Source organism: Xenopus tropicalis, chromosome 5 (assembly GCF_000004195.4).
Source record: "Xenopus tropicalis strain Nigerian chromosome 5, UCB_Xtro_10.0, whole genome shotgun sequence".
In the NCBI taxonomy this organism is placed as follows: Eukaryota; Metazoa; Chordata; class Amphibia; order Anura; family Pipidae; genus Xenopus; species Xenopus tropicalis.
This window is the reverse complement of record NC_030681.2, coordinates 36,292,991-36,308,829: the sequence shown is the minus strand read 5'-3', so window position 1 is coordinate 36,308,829 and position 15,839 is coordinate 36,292,991. Positions and strand designations below refer to the sequence as shown.

Sequence of the window (15,839 nt, the reverse complement as noted above, 5' to 3'; positions counted from 1 at the left end):
CAAGATGGCGCTTGAGATTGCAAGACATGGGGGAAACTTTATTTCCTAAAGTAAGCGCCCTTTTCAGCTTAAAATGAAGGGATTTGCTAGGGAGAATGCAGGAAATACAAAAGTAAATCCCGGGAAGAGAGCCAATAGGAATGCATACAAATTGGTGGGACCACAACAAAATGGCGGAAAAGGTGGGAAAACGTTAAATCCGGGGACATAAATTCAGGGTTCTACTGTAATTATATATTACCACTTACAGTTTTTTCCAAAGACATCTTTGTAGGACTCAAATACCTTGTTGAAATATTTTGTCCAGTATATTCTAAGTGTCTGATTGGCACATGCTTCGTTGTTATCTAATTTAAATTTTAATTTGAGGTATTCAAATGATATAACTTTTGTTTATGAATACTATTTACAAATTGGTATTGTTTGTCTAATACAGGCTACAAAGCTGAGGAAGCAGTGTTATTGATAAAGTGCTAGTTGCTTTTCTGTAGTGCATGAACTAGGGATTGTGATATTTCTTTTTTTGGATCATTCGTGGCTGATTAGTTTACTTTGTGGGCTGTTATCTTGGAAGACAGGATATCACAGGAGGAATTGGCTAGCTGCAGTTTACATTTGGCCAATACCTTTGACCCTGCCCTGAGTGTTAGCAATAAAGTGTTAAGGTGGCCATACACGAGCAGATCCGCTCGCTTGGCAATGTCGCCAAGCGAGCGGATCTTCCCCCAATATCCCCACCTGCGGGTGGGCGATATCGGGGAGCATTTAGGTAAAAAAAAAATAATAATCCGATCGTTTGGCCCTGGGGCCAAACGATCGGATTATGTGGGCGGCAATGGGGCAGTCGGATCGGGGACCGCATCAACAAGCCGATGCGGTCCCCGATCCGACCGGATTTTCTAACCTGGCCGATCGAGATCTGGCCAATTTCAGGCCAGATATCGGTCGGCCAGGCCGCTCTGCTCTCCCCATACACGGGCCGATTAGCTGCCGAATCGGTCCAAGGGACCAATATCGGCAGCTATAGTCGGCCCGTGTATGGGGACCTTTAGCCCAGTCTGTGGCTAAAACTGTTTCCTAGTCTTTATCACCTGTGTTGTGGTCTTTTGTATGCAGAAAGTTGTTAATGCGAAGTGGAACACTGAGTTGAACTTGAGTTGTGCAGCTCACTTTGGCTTTTAGGCTTTGACTCATTGTCTGGTGAAATAATACAGGTATGGGATCTGTTATTCGGAAATCCGTTAGCCAGAAAGTTCCAAATTACGAAAAGGCTGTCTCCATTATAAGCAAATAATTCTAATTTTTTAAAAATGATTTCCTTTTTCTCTGTAATAATAAAACAGTACCCTGTACTTGATCCCAACTAAGATATAATCAATCTTTATTGGAGGTAAAACAATCCTATTGGGTTTATTCAATATGTAAATTATTTTTAACAGACTTAAGGTGTGGATATCCAAATTATGGAAAGATCCCTTATCTGGAAAACCCCCAGGTCCCATACCTGTATCTTCCTGATTAAAATAGCTGTAATATTTCAGGGTGCTTTTCTAATTTTTGATTGCAAGCATAGGATGGATATAAATTAAGCAGAGCACAGGGCAACCGCTTTCCTAAAGGATTGTTAGATGTTATAAAATGGAGACTTAAATTATATGGTGACCCAAGATATATAACTTGATTAAAAAAAACCTTCTTGAGGGCCCCAGTATGATTGTTTTATATGAACTCAACTGTGATTTATCTAAATTGCCATTCTGTATGTTTATAAGAAAAATAATCTTCTCAAGACTGCTTAGAATTATTTTGCCTAAAAAATCAGTAATAGATTTTAGTAGTTTACTTTGCTTTTGATTTTTGCTTCAGTGCTTGTAGATATAATACATTGTAGGATGTCAGCTGGGCTTAAGCTGGCCATACACGTGGCAATCTGATCCGCCACACAGTCAGGGCTGAAACAGCAGATAAGGAGGTAGAAACAATAGGATTTCTACCTCCTTCTGCCGATTCAGCCCTGACAGCAGATTTTGGTCAGGCGCCTTCTATGGCGCCCGATGAAAATTTTCTAACCTGCCCGATCAGCGAGTCGTCCGATATCAGCAGCTTCCTGCGATACAACAGTAGCCGAAACGTCAGTTTTTTGTTTTTTGCACCCAAATAAAACCTATTTTTTCTATAAGTCCTGTGTGATGCGATCCATTTTCAACTAATATATATATATATATATATATAATATTCATTAAGATGTTGCCCCCGAGCACTGGTTGGGGATCACTGGTGTATGAGTTGCTAAAAATGACAAAGAAAAGCTCTTTTTTGCCATTTTATAAAGATTTTTTTTCATTAAGGGGCACATTTACTAACCCACGAACGGGTCGAAATGAGTCCGATTGCGGTTTTTTCGTAATGATCGGTATTTTGCGATTTTTTCATATTTTTTGCGATTTTTTTCGGCGTCTTTACGAATTTTTCGTTACCAATACGATTTTTGCGTAAAAACGCAAGTTTTTCGTAGCCATTACAAAAGTTGCGTAAAATCTGGCGATTTTTCGTAGCGTTAAAACTTGCGCAAAAAGTTGCGCTTTTTTCGTAGCGTTAAAACTTACGCGAAACTTCGCACCTTTTAAGTTTTAACGCTACGAAAAAATCGGGCGATTTTACGCAACTTTCATAATGGCTACGAAAAACTCGCGTTTTTACGCAAAAATCGTATTGGTAACGAAAAATTCGTAAAGACGCCGAAAAAAGCGCAAAAATATACGAAAAAGTCGCAAAATGTTCGTTTTCAAGTCGGAACTTTTCCAATTCGGGTCGGATTCGTGGGTTAGTAAATCAGCCCCTAAATGGTCTCACCCTTTGCCTTTATAAACAGAATAATTTGTTCAGCGCTCCTTATCCCTTTAAGTGCCAGCCGAATTCGTCATTTCGGTTCCCCCCAGTGCCAGACGTTTTTTAAGCATTTTGTACTCATTCACTTTAACAATGTTTTTTGGTAGGAAAACCTCCATGAAACTAGGGAAATTATATATCGTTTTTTTCGTCACTAATTGGGCTTCGACATACATATCAAATTTTATAACTTTTCTGGAGATATGATGTGTATTTTGGGTGAAATATGTAAAAAAAAAAAAAAATTATGAAAAATTTCTGTATATTTTGAGGTTTTTTTCCATAGAAAAGTTAATTTTACACACTTTTTTTTGTCGTTTGTAAAAGCCCTGATACTCCCAAGTCCAACGATACCAAATATGTGGTGGTACCCCACAGTTCCTGTCCAGAAGTAACCCCCAAACTAAAGCAATACTTAGTACAATATCACACCAGAACAAAGCGGAAAAGCGCTTGTAACAGTTGATGCAGCATAACTTATATGTAAATCTAAAATATCCCCTCATGTTCGGTATCTTTAGAAACTACAGACCTTCAGGTTTCTAGGTGCAATGTAGTTTTCTCTCAAAAGCCAAATACTTTTTGTCAGTGCATTGTGCAATTTGGAGCTTTTTTTGACATTTTTTTTTTTTCTAAAACGTAAACTTGGACGCATGATCAAATGTGGATTTGACAAAAAAAAATCTCATAAAAATTTTCTAACAAAGGCAAATTTGAAAGACAAACTTCTCCTGAATAAAATGATGCCCCATATGTATGGGTGCACATAAAGACATGGGCACCAAACACTCCAAAGCAGGGGCAATGCATAAAGGCAATTACAGCTAAAAATTTGGGGGCTGCGCTCTATGTGCACTACCTGCAGTTTTTCAGTGTTAACCCCCCCTACCTGTGAAATAACCCCCACAAACTATATATTTCTGAAAAGTGCACACCTTCAGCTATTCAGTGACACCACTCTTCTCTTTCTACATGGAAAATTGTGGATGCAGTCCCTTGCAGAAGTCAGCGCTTTGGTCAGAAATCAAGGAAAAAAACAGATACAAACCTAGATTTCTCCCCAAAATCTCCATGGCAACTACCAAAAACTTACTAAACATCAATCTGCAAGTTCCCCTGAATAAAACGATACCCCATATGTATGGGTGCACATAAAGACGTGGCCACCAAATTCCCCCAAACAGGGGCAATGCATAAGGGCAATTTCAGTTGAAATTTTGGGGGCTGCACTCTATGTGCACTACCTGCAGCTTTTCAGTGTTTACCCCCCCTACCTGTGAGATAACCCCCACAATCAATATATTTACGAAAAGTGCACACCTTCAGCTATTCAGAGACGCCACTCTTCTCTTTCTACATGGAAAATTGTGGCTGCAGTCCATTGCAGAAATCAGCGCTTTGGTCAGAAATCAAGGAAAAACCAGATACAAACCTAGATTTTGGTCAGAAATCAAGGAAGAACCAGATAAAAACCTAGATTTCTCCCCAAAATCTCCATGGCAACTACCAAAAACTTACTAAACCTCAATTTGCAAGTTCCCCTGAATAAAACGATACCCCATATGTATGGGTGCACATAAAGACGTGGCCACCAAATGCCCCCAAACAGGGGCAATGCATAAGGGGGGTCTGTGCTCTATGTGCTCTACCTGCAGTTATTTAGTCTAAACACCCCCATACCTGTGAAATAACCCCCACAATCAATATATTTACGAAAAGTGCACACCTTCAGCTATTCAGAGACACCACTCTTCTCTTTCTACATGGAAAATTGTGGCCGCAGTCCCTTGCAGAAGTCAGCGCTTTGGTCAAAAATCAAGGAAAAACCAGATACAAACCTAGATTTCTCTCCAAAATTTCCATGGCAACTACCAAAAACTTACTAAACATCAATCTGCAAGTTCCCCTGAATAAAACGATACCTATGTCTGGTTGCACATAAGTACATGGCCGCCAAACCTGAAAATGCATAATATTGGGGCTGCACTCTATGCACCCCTTTTTTTTTGCCTGCACCCGAATGAATGGAATACGCTCGGGTGCAGGCACATATAGCCGATATACGCATGAAAACGCGTGAGAATGCAAAGTCTCGCGTTTTCATGCGTATATCGGCTACATGTGCCTGCACCCGAGCGTATTCCATTCATTCAGGTGCAGGCACAAGTAGCAGGCGTAGGGCTGAATTTTCGGCAAGCGTTTTTCCACTTGCTGAAAAAATCAGCCCTACGCCATGTGTGGCATCAGCCTAACCCTTGGCAATAGAAACTACCAGAACAATCTTAGCCTTTCTAGAACAACTGAAATCAAATGAAGTTAAAATGGAATAAAACCACTAAAAGCAATCAAAGAACAATAATTGCAATGAAATCGGTGGTCAGAGCCCTGGATCCACCAATGTCACTGCAAAAGCAACCTTTTTGGGGGCACTAAACACACAATAAAGAACAATGCAAAGATAAAACACCATAAAATCAGTAAAATCCAATAAAACCACCTAAACCAACAGAAGAACAATAATTGCAATGAAATTGGTGGTCAGAGCCCTGGATCCACCAACGTCACTGCAAATTCAGCACCCAATAGCAATAAAAAAAGTTACAATACAATACAATAATAAAAAAACAGAAATCAATTATGAAAATGCCAAAAAAACACTAAAATGCAACCAAATAAATCAGATAATTATAGAGCAAGATCAGAAATAAAGTTTTAGTAAAAAAAAAGACTGCCAAAGAAAGAAAGAAAAGAAAGATAGAAAAGAAAAAAAAAAAGTGTAAGTGTGTGAGTGTCTGTGTGTGCTTGGGAAAGTTGTAAATAAGTGTGTATGTGTGCAAAAGTGTAATAATGACAAAGAGAGAAGAAAAAATTGAAAAAAAAAAAAAAAATTTTTAGACAGTTGAGATAGAAATAAGCAAAATAAACAGTGGTAGAGAGTTGTAGTTCAGCTTACCCAAGGCAGGCAGGCGATCAGGGGCGACCAATCTGGCAGGAAGGCAGCAGGAAGGCAGCAGGGGAGCTCCATCAGGTCCGAGGTGCGCAGCAGGAATGAGGAGCCGACAGTAGGCGGCGCTATTTAAAGGGACAGCAGTGGACACGTCATCATCGCGTGTCCACTGCTGTCATTGGCTGGCGACGCGATCGTGGGACCGGATCGGTGAGTATGACTGCCTTTGCTCGTTGCCTAGGGGGTTGTGAAGGGTTTACAAGCGCTGCGCTGCTTTAAAAGCGAGCGCAGCGCTTGTAAACCTGATAGTGCTGTAGGACGTAGATTCTACGTCCTGTGGCACTTTGGTCCTTTGCTACCCAGGACGTAGAATCTACGTCCCATGGCACTAAAAGGGTTATGTACCTTTGAACACACCAACCCCCCCTTCCATAAGCTTGCCTTATTTGAGTAAATCATTATCAAGGGATTTTCAGAAGACAGAGGTGCTAAAGTGAAACTGGTTTTGTTTTCTTGTTTAGTTCCTGAAAAAAAATGTGGTTCTTATTTTAGAAAAGTTTTTTCCGCTCATGCCCTATTCATTAAAGGGGAAGGAAAGGCTAAGTCACTTGGGGGTGCCAAAATGTTAGGCACCCCCAAGTGACTTAGATCGCTTACCTTGTACCCTGGGCTGGTGCCCCTGTACGGAGAGAACAGCACGAGCCCCGGGTAGCAGGGAGCGCTTCCTCCTTCCTTTTCGCTTGCGCGCGCATGCGCAGTAGAGTGAAAAGCCGAACTTAAACAAGAAAGTCGGCTTTTCACTCTACTGCGCATGCGCCGGCCGACTGATTTCGCCGGCAGAAGAAAAAGGAAGGAGGAAGCGCTTCCTACAGGTACCCTGGGCTGGTGCTTTTTTCTCCTAACAGGGGCACCAGCCCGGGGTAAAAGGTAAGCGATCTTAAGTCACTTGGGGGTGCCTAACATTTTGGCACCCCCAAGTGACTTAGCCTTTCCTTCTCCTTTAAACTCAAGTGAATAAGTGTATATACTGCTAAAAATGGCGATTGAAGGCACTTTGTTTTGATCTTGTGTGGTAGCTTGTTAAATTACTAGTGCAACGATAATACTAAATAGTTACAAAACAGGCAATCAGAAATGGCCGAAGAATTGGTGGTTGTTTGCTGGTAGTCTAATGTTCTACTCAAAACAACCAAACATTAGGTAGTTTTGATTTTTCTGTTTGCTCTGTTTAGTAAGAAATAATAAAAAACAATGATTTCTGCGGTTTAAATAGGCAAAAAGTATGTTCAGCACAAGCCCTATTCATTGCATTCATGTTGAACATTTCTCTTTATTAAAAACTGATTTTAGCTGTTTATGGATGCTCATTTCAAATATGTATCTGTGCATGATTTTTCTGTGCCTAAGTGATTAATATCCCTGCTCTACAACCGATACAACCTGCTAAATTGTATGATAGACCTGATATTCAAGGGGACCTGTCACCCACACATAAAAAGTTGTATAATGAAGGTCCTTTAAATTCCAGGGTGACAGGGTCAGGTATGTGTGGCTTATGCTGTACACATCAATAATGCTAGACCAGACCAATGTTAGACCCAAATAAAATGCTGCATAAATGTTGAGCTTTTGGAGAGTTTTGGCTATTGCATGAAGTTTTTCTTGGTCCTGTGCGCGCTCTGTATTCATTTGCTCGCTGGTTTATAGAAATCTGAAAAATATGATAGTAGTGCTGAAAATATTAAAATTACTTTTTTGTTTTTGCCAGCCCAAAGAATGCAATAACATCAAGATTCCTGTGGACACCACTAAACCAAATCCAAATGAAGTAGAGTTTGATAACCTTTATTTGGATATGAATGGCATTATCCATCCATGTACCCACCCAGAGGACAAGTCAGTACCTTTTAGTTGTGCATGTTTTTCAAGGTATAGCTTTAATATGTTTAATTAACTAAACTTCTTCTTCAATTTCAGGCCAGCACCAAAAAATGAAGATGAAATGATGGTTGCTATTTTTGAATACATTGATAGGCTCTTTAACATTGTGAGACCCAGGAGACTTCTTTACATGGCCATTGATGGCGTGGTGAGTTTAAAAGCGCAACCTGCCCACTCCCAACCCGACCCTGCACTTCACCTCTATTTATAGACCCACAATACGCTATTTGTAGACCCACACCCCATTTCTGACATCATGAAGGGGGTTGGCAGAGCAGATGCGCCTATAAAAAGAGGCTGCTAATGGAGGTAGTGGGGCATAGTAAGGTCATGGGCAGGGGAGGGCAGAGGAAAGAACTTGGCTGTAACCTACCCATGACCTGCAAATCTTTTGGAATGTCAACCTGAACCAACCCAGCCCAGCCCATTGGTCTTACACGCTTTTGGGATGCTCGACCCATGGATCCCGCAGAGTTCTGGCCAACTTGCACATCACTAATCCTATTATTGAGGACATTTTGCTCCTTTGCTGTAACCTAGTGAACAATCCATATTTAGTATCATGTCACTCCATCTTTACCATTGCTATTACTATCCAAATGTTGTTCATATCACAAGTATCCAGTTGCTACTTCTGTTGTCACTATCCCTGCCTGGCATAAAAAGCTATGTCGTATATCGGTGCTCGTTTTAGCTGTTTTTAACAAAATGAATGGTGTTCAATACATCATTTTCTCAATCTGGGTGTTAATATTGCAATTAAGTGCTGCAGTTGATATAAATCTTAAGAAAGGTTAAATTCATTGATTCAAAGTTATTCAAAATGATTTTTTTAGGCCCCACGTGCTAAAATGAATCAGCAACGTTCTCGTAGATTTAGAGCATCCAAAGAAGGTGTTGAATCTTCAGAAGAGAAACAACGTATACGTGAAGAGGTCCTATCCAAAGGTATACAAAAAGCATTGCAAATAAATGTCTTTGCTCATGTATAGATGTGGGACCTTTTATCCAACATGCTTGAATTTGGGGTTTTCTGGATAATATTCACCATTTAATAAATCCAATAGGGTTGATTTGAGAGCATAATTTGGAGCTTTCTGGATATCTGGTTTCTAGATAAGAGATCCCATGCTTGTGCTTTCAAGTCATGTACTGTGGGAATAATTGCCGTATGTCATTGCTTTTATTTTAGGTGGCTATCTCCCCCCAGAAGAAGTAAAGGAACGATTTGATAGTAACTGCATTACTCCTGTAAGTAGCATAATGAACCAGTCTTAATGTGTGAAGTGAATAACCCAAAGTTCCTTAAATAATTTTAATAACATTTATTTTTTTTACTTGTAGGGAACTGAGTTTATGGACAACCTGGCAAAATGTCTTCGATATTATATTGCTGACCGTTTAAATAATGATCCTGGCTGGAAAAACCTCACAGTAAGTTGCTTCTACTTTTTTTCTCACCTTTTATTTTGAAGAGATGAGAAATGTAAGGAAGGATAGATATTAGTACAATGTTATAGGTAAGGAGAAGCGATTACGAGAATAAAGAAAATGATGGAGAGATAGGATAATAGTTTGCAGAGTGGGTCTGCCTCACGGGGCATGTGCCTCATCTGCCTAACCCTAGTTCCAGCCATGTTTGCCAGTTAGACTAAGCAAGCAAAGCTAAACGCTGATAATTTTGCAGTGAGCATTTTAAAAAGTCTTTTCTGAAGAAAAAAAATTACATTTAAATAACTTTTCTTGACAAGAAAACATGGTTGACTGATTGCTAGGTGCATTAAAATATGGAAAGCCAAGTATGGCCTTAAGGAAAAATGGGGGAGCGAGCAGAGCAGGAACAGACTGCCTGTGACATTGCAAAGCCCTGCCCACCCTATGCATATTCACTGCACTTTACGTAGCAGCTGCTCTGTTACTGAAGTCTATCAGGCCACATAGTCTAAACCGGAAGCTTGCAAAAGGGCTGGGTAGAGCACAGTTTTCAAGCAGTTATGGACATATTTGAACCCAAAGGTATTAAAATAAAAGCACTTCTATTTTACATTATTTTATATGGTTTAGTGTATTATAAATATTTGTTATATGTCCCCTTTATTGATTTAATAACTCATATATGGAGCTTGGTGGCTTGCATTGCTGGGGTTGTGAGTTCAATCCCAGCCAGGACACTATCTGCAAGAAGTTTGTATGTTCTCCCCATGTCTGGGCAGGCAGGTTAATTGACTTCTGACTAAAATTGACTATAGTGTGTGTGTAAATGTGATAGGGACCTTAGATTGTAAGCTCCTCTGAGCAGGGACAGATGTGAATAATGAATAATCTCTATTAAGCACTGCCGAAATGTGTTGGTGCTCTATAAATAACTGATAATAAATAAATAATTGCCCAGTATAATTTCCATAGTAGCTTGGAAACTTGGATGACCAGCCAGGTTCTTCAAGACCATTGTGTTAGTGTTTAAGATGAACTGACATAGAAAACAGGTGTTTTATTTCTGCATTGTGTAATATTGTATAAATGTATGCTTAACTTTTTTAAAGTTGTAATGTGTAAAGCAACTAGAGTAGCCTCCCTGTTTGTTTATATTGTAATATAATTAAAATTAATTATTTGCCTGATATGTGTAAAGATGGGCCATAGACATACAGGTAAAGTTGTATGGTTATCTGTGCTGTATGCTGGGCTGCCAATCCTGATGGTTATCCATGTACTATTTGTCAGTTCGGGAATCGCGTGAGTTTATATGGGCATGTTTATATTCTCATGTTAGTTTCTCTTTAACTCTTTATATTTTTTTTAAGGTAATTTTATCAGATGCTAGTGTTCCTGGAGAAGGTGAACATAAGATTATGGATTACATCAGAAGACAAAGAGGTATACAATTAATGTAATATGTCACACTGAAGCAGACCAATAAGTTACATAAACACTTAGATGTTGGTTTGGATATTTTTTTTTCAGTTGATTGCATGTATTTTCAATATAAAATCCTGTTTAGACAAAACCCAGTGGTGCTGTGCCACAGGAACAGACACAAGATGGAAGGAGCTATAAGTAAATTAATCTTTCCTGCTGGTTTAAATTCAAATCTTTTAAGATCTACAAAGTTGACATGTTCTTTCTTCTCAACAGCTCAGCCCCATCATGACCCAAACACTCATCATTGCTTATGTGGTGCAGATGGTAAGCAGTGGATTATGACTTTTTGTATCATTTAGAGATTAGCATAATTACTTTGTATATTAGATTGCAAAAGTTGTTTTTTTGTTTTTTTTTATAATTACTGAAATGTTTTGCATGCTATTTAATATTCTTGTAAAAACTAATGGTTCTACTACTTTTTCAGTATAAAAGCAGTTCATTTTTTGTGCTTGGTAATGAAATACTTTTGAAGTGGACAAACTATCTTTATTAGAACCAAATCAAGATAAATGCTCTAAATAAACCTTGTGCGCTTCCCTATGTTACTCTAAGAAAGTAACACAACAATCTTACATTAACTTCTGGTTATTGATGGTCAGTGTAAGTTTTAAATGTTGCGTAGTAATTGTCTTTTCTCAAGCTTCTTCAAGGGGGAACTCTGGTTTCTAAACCAAAATGTGTGAAAGAGCCCCACACAACACCGAAACCACTAATATACTTATCACTGTAATCTGTATGAATAAATAACATTTTAAATGCTGAACTCCAGCAACAAAACAGTTCATCTATTTCTGCATCATATCAAATCCTGGCAGGAGAGACATTGATGTTACAAATTGTAACAACTTCTCCACGGCTTACAGGCATCGTGCAGAAGCGACATAACCCACAATACATTGCACTGTGATGTTACTTTCTATGACATTACGTTTGCATTGAATTGTGGGTTTGGAGGATGCAGGCTGAGGACAGTCAACTACTTGACATTTTTTGAATCAGCCAGATCAGCAGGAGAACAGGGGGTCAGGCTTGGGTAACTGTTCCAAACCATGTTATTACATTAAAATCATGAAAAGACTGCACATTTTTTAATTGATGTATATTGAAAAGTTGCTTGAAATTATTTTTGCTTTTCAAAAATCGTTCTTGGATGGAGTTCCGTTTAAACTCCACTTAACTCATCTTCAAAAACACAAAAATAAAACAAATGGGAAAAATAAACCTGCCAAAATTTGCTTAGAAACTTTCAATGCTATGTTCCCTGTTGTTCCTTCTGCTTGTTAACTTCCCTCTGTGGGTTCTTATTACAGTCAATTCACACACCCCAGATATGTGCTTAAAGGAGAAGGAAAGCCAAAGTCACTTGGGGGTGCCAAAATGTTAGGCACCCCCAAGTGACTTAAATCACTTACCTTTTACCCAGGGCTGGTGCCCCTGTTAAGAGAGAACAGCACTTCCTTCCGCCTTGGCGTGAAAAGCCGAACTTTAACAACAAAGTCGACTTTTCACTCTAATGTGCATGCACCGGCCCAGGGAATTCGCAGCAGAAGAAACGGGGAAGAAGGAAGCGCTCGCTGCTGGTACCCCGGGCTGGTGCGGTTTTCTTCTAACAGGGGCACCAGCCCGAGATAAAAGGTAGTCACTTGGGGGGGGGGGTGCCTAATATTTTGGCACCCCCAAGTGACTTAGCCTTTCCTTCTCCTTTAAGGAAACAACGGAGTGTGTTATTTAAACATGCAGATACATAAAAATCAGACTTACATTTCACCATAGATTCATGAGCCTAACACATTTTGTGAATCCTGTTTCGCTTAATCAGAGGTCCCTAATAAAGTGAAATGGGCTTCAAGAAATGCATTTGTTGCCCAGGTTATTTTCTTGAAGCACATCAATAAGGTGTGTGAATTGACTACAGTGAGAAGCCATAGAGGGTAAGCAGCGAGCAACATGTTTAAAGCAGTGTGTGGTGCTGGAGGAAACGGATCATGACCATTATTTTCGTTGAGGAGGAGAAGTGTGAGTCTACCTCCAAATATTGTATGTAAGATTCAGAGAGATTTTTTGCCGGTTTCTGAGGCACCATACAATTGGTTTTTACTTGCTTTTATGTGCACCTCTTTGAGGTGCTCTGAATGGAGTTGAAGAAGGAAAGGTCTAATCACTGGTGGGTGCCCCAGTAATTACTTGATACCACACCGGCCCAGGGTACCTACGAGTCAGTGCTCCTCTTCCTTCTTTTGCCTTTGCGCCGCTTGCACATGCGCAGTAGAATGAAAAGCTGAACTTTAACAAGAAAGTTGGCCTTCACTGTACTACATGACAAGAGAAGGAAGAGGATTGCTTGGTCGCATGAACCCTAGCCCAGCGCAGTTTTCTGCTAACAGGAATACCAGGGTATCAGATAAGCGATTATGATCACTGGGGGATGTCTATCATTTGCCACCCCCTAGTGATTGTAACTTTCCTTCTCCTTTGTGGGAAGAGTATTATTGAGCAAGAACATTGAAACGCTTATTGACCACCAATAACCTGAAGGAGTTGATGTGACTGCTAAGAGACAGTAATTTGGGGAAGCGCATGTAGTTTGTGTATTTGATACTTTCACAGAATGAAATGGAGTGAATCACACACCCTAATATAAATATCATGCATGTAATGTTGCAGTGTTCTTAAAGAGTTTTATAGTATTGAGTTTGTAAATGATGCTCGAACTGTCTTTCTTGTCACTGATCTAACAATTGTGTGTTTTGTTTCCAGCTGATCTTATAATGTTAGGACTTGCGACTCATGAGCCTTATTTTACAATCATCCGAGAAGAATTCAAACCAAACAAACCTAAACCTTGTGGACTGTGTGGCCAGTTTGGCCATGAGATTAAGGAATGTCAGGGAATGCCAAGGGAGAAGAAAGGAGAGGTGAGCTTCATGTAGCCATTACAATATTATGCCAATCTTCAAATTTAGGCTGATTTATTAATGCTCAAGTCTCCCGGGAGCTATGAGGCTCAAGCATTAATACACCAGCACCTTTGTGTTTTCAGGCATTACTGGGCAGACCCTCAGACCTTTTTAATGGAGACTGGGTTCACATGTTGTCTTAAAACTGAGATGTCGGGCCAAACATATAGCGGCTGCTGTAAATCGAGGCAGCCTCTAGGCCTGCTAGAGTTCAATAAAGCATTGTTTTTGCAGTTTTAGGGAAATAACCAGAAAAGATAGCTGACTTACGTAGTAGAGACATCTGTAAAAGGAGATTAACAGCCTTGAAAAAAAAATCAAGAAAAGAATGCTATTATATTACAAAAATGAAAATTTGCATATTGTTTGCCAGAAGAATGAGCCCTTCTAGAAACAGAGATTGGCTATTGTGTATTAACTGAGAAAAAGCTAGCTGATGATTCTCTTTGCCATACTAGGCAGTTTTTTCTAGTGCAAGGTTTAACAGGTTTCCTGTTGGTTAATAGCAGTGGTTCTCAACCTTCCTAATGCCGCGACCCTTTAATACTGTTTCTCATGTTGTGGTGACCCCCAACCATAAAATTATCCCTAAGACCATCGGAAATATGTGTTTTCCGATGGTCTTAGGCGACCCCTGTGAAAGGGTAGTTCGACCCCCAAAGGGGTCCCGACCCACAGGTTGAGAACCACTGGTTTATAGGGATAACAGCACTAAAAGAAATGTAGCCCACTGTTGCAACAGGAGCTTTAGTTAAAGGACAAGTAAAGTAAATGTAAAATCTGGTTCATGTAAAGGCATACCTTAATCCTGTATATCCTAAAATAATGGTGCTCTTAATTCGCTCAACTTTCCAATTGTTTTCATGCACCAAATCTGCACTTTACAGAAAACTTCTGACTAAATAAAAAAAATCCCTTAACGCAATTCTTACGATTTCCAATATGCTCATGCGGACAGAATCTGTTTTGGAAACACTAGCAGTACTGAGCAGTACTCTCACGGGGAAATAATCACACATTAGCAGTGACGTAGAAATGGCAAAAATGGTGGCTGGAATGGAGCCGAGGCATAGAAAATTGAACAGATGAGCAGTGATTAATATGAAGGGTATTTCTGAAAAATAAGCTAGTGACCTAATTCAGCAAGGGGTACCTTATTATATTCTCCAATCTTGAAATAATGGCTTTTACTTGTCCTTAAAACCAGCCCAACCAGTGAAATACAAACAGTTTATGGAAACACCAACTTAATGCAGCTATAGTGTGCACTTAAGGCAGTGTTTTTGATTTTTGTGTTTTTTGGCTTGTTTATTTGATTGAAGCCCTCCTTGTAGACTTCACCTAAGCCCCTTTTCTTCACAGTTCTTACTTTTTCTACACAATAACATTGGCAGAACAGCAAGGAGTGCTCCAGCTACAAATTTATAATAGCAGTGTAAAAAAAAATAAACAATAAAAATGAATATAAATGAAGAGCACTCTGAACAATTTAACTAATATATATAGTTAATCACCTTAAAGAGAATATCTATCTACAACCGTCTTTTATGCAATAAAACAGAATGCAATTCCAAGCAATTTTCCGATTTTCCAATTACATTTGAAATTATCAATGACATTTTGCAATAAATGTATATGGGGAAAAAGTGTGTAGCTTTTCTTTCAATATTCAAACTGTGTTTGGGTGGAATTTTCGTTTGAAGGAGAAGGAATTTATACTTTGTATGCACATGTCCACTGGGGGGGGTCCCCTTACATTTTGATACTCCTCAGGTAACGTGTCTTTATCTTGTCCTTTTAAGGTCTCTTTTCATTTTTGTTTCACAAAACTGACAAGTTTTTTTTCAAGCATCAGATAAGGATAGAAATAGATATGGATAGGTTAAGAATAGGTTCTGTAGTGTGCAGTATATTTTGATGCCTGATCCAGCTCACTAATTATTTTCATTGTGTAGTTTTACAAGTTAAAAAGCAGGTTTCATCGTTCTATTTGTTAGTGATAGACATGAAAGCCTTTTCATGAATACACTTGTGTTTTCTTTGTGTAGCATGACGAATTTGCTGATACTCCACCAGGATGCGAACAGGAGTTCATTTTTATTCGTCTCAATGTATTGCGAGAGGTATGCACAGTCACATTTCTTGATCCCTGGATGAATAAGACTAAGTAGTAAGTAACA

At 39.3% G+C, this 15,839-nt stretch overlaps 1 protein-coding gene across 1 annotated transcript in view; it reads left to right on the top strand.

Moving 5' to 3' along the window:
• xrn2 (5'-3' exoribonuclease 2) overlaps positions 1-15,839 on the top strand; it is a 59,193-nt gene that overhangs the window by 11,830 nt on the left and 31,524 nt on the right. The window contains exons 2-10 of the mRNA XM_002939433.5: positions 7,605-7,732; positions 7,814-7,925; positions 8,614-8,725; positions 8,970-9,028; positions 9,122-9,211; positions 10,582-10,654; positions 10,913-10,963; positions 13,460-13,617; positions 15,708-15,782. Of these exons, the coding sequence (XP_002939479.1) occupies positions 7,605-7,732; positions 7,814-7,925; positions 8,614-8,725; positions 8,970-9,028; positions 9,122-9,211; positions 10,582-10,654; positions 10,913-10,963; positions 13,460-13,617; positions 15,708-15,782 (858 nt within the window). The remainder of the gene's footprint in view (positions 1-7,604; positions 7,733-7,813; positions 7,926-8,613; positions 8,726-8,969; positions 9,029-9,121; positions 9,212-10,581; positions 10,655-10,912; positions 10,964-13,459; positions 13,618-15,707; positions 15,783-15,839) is intronic.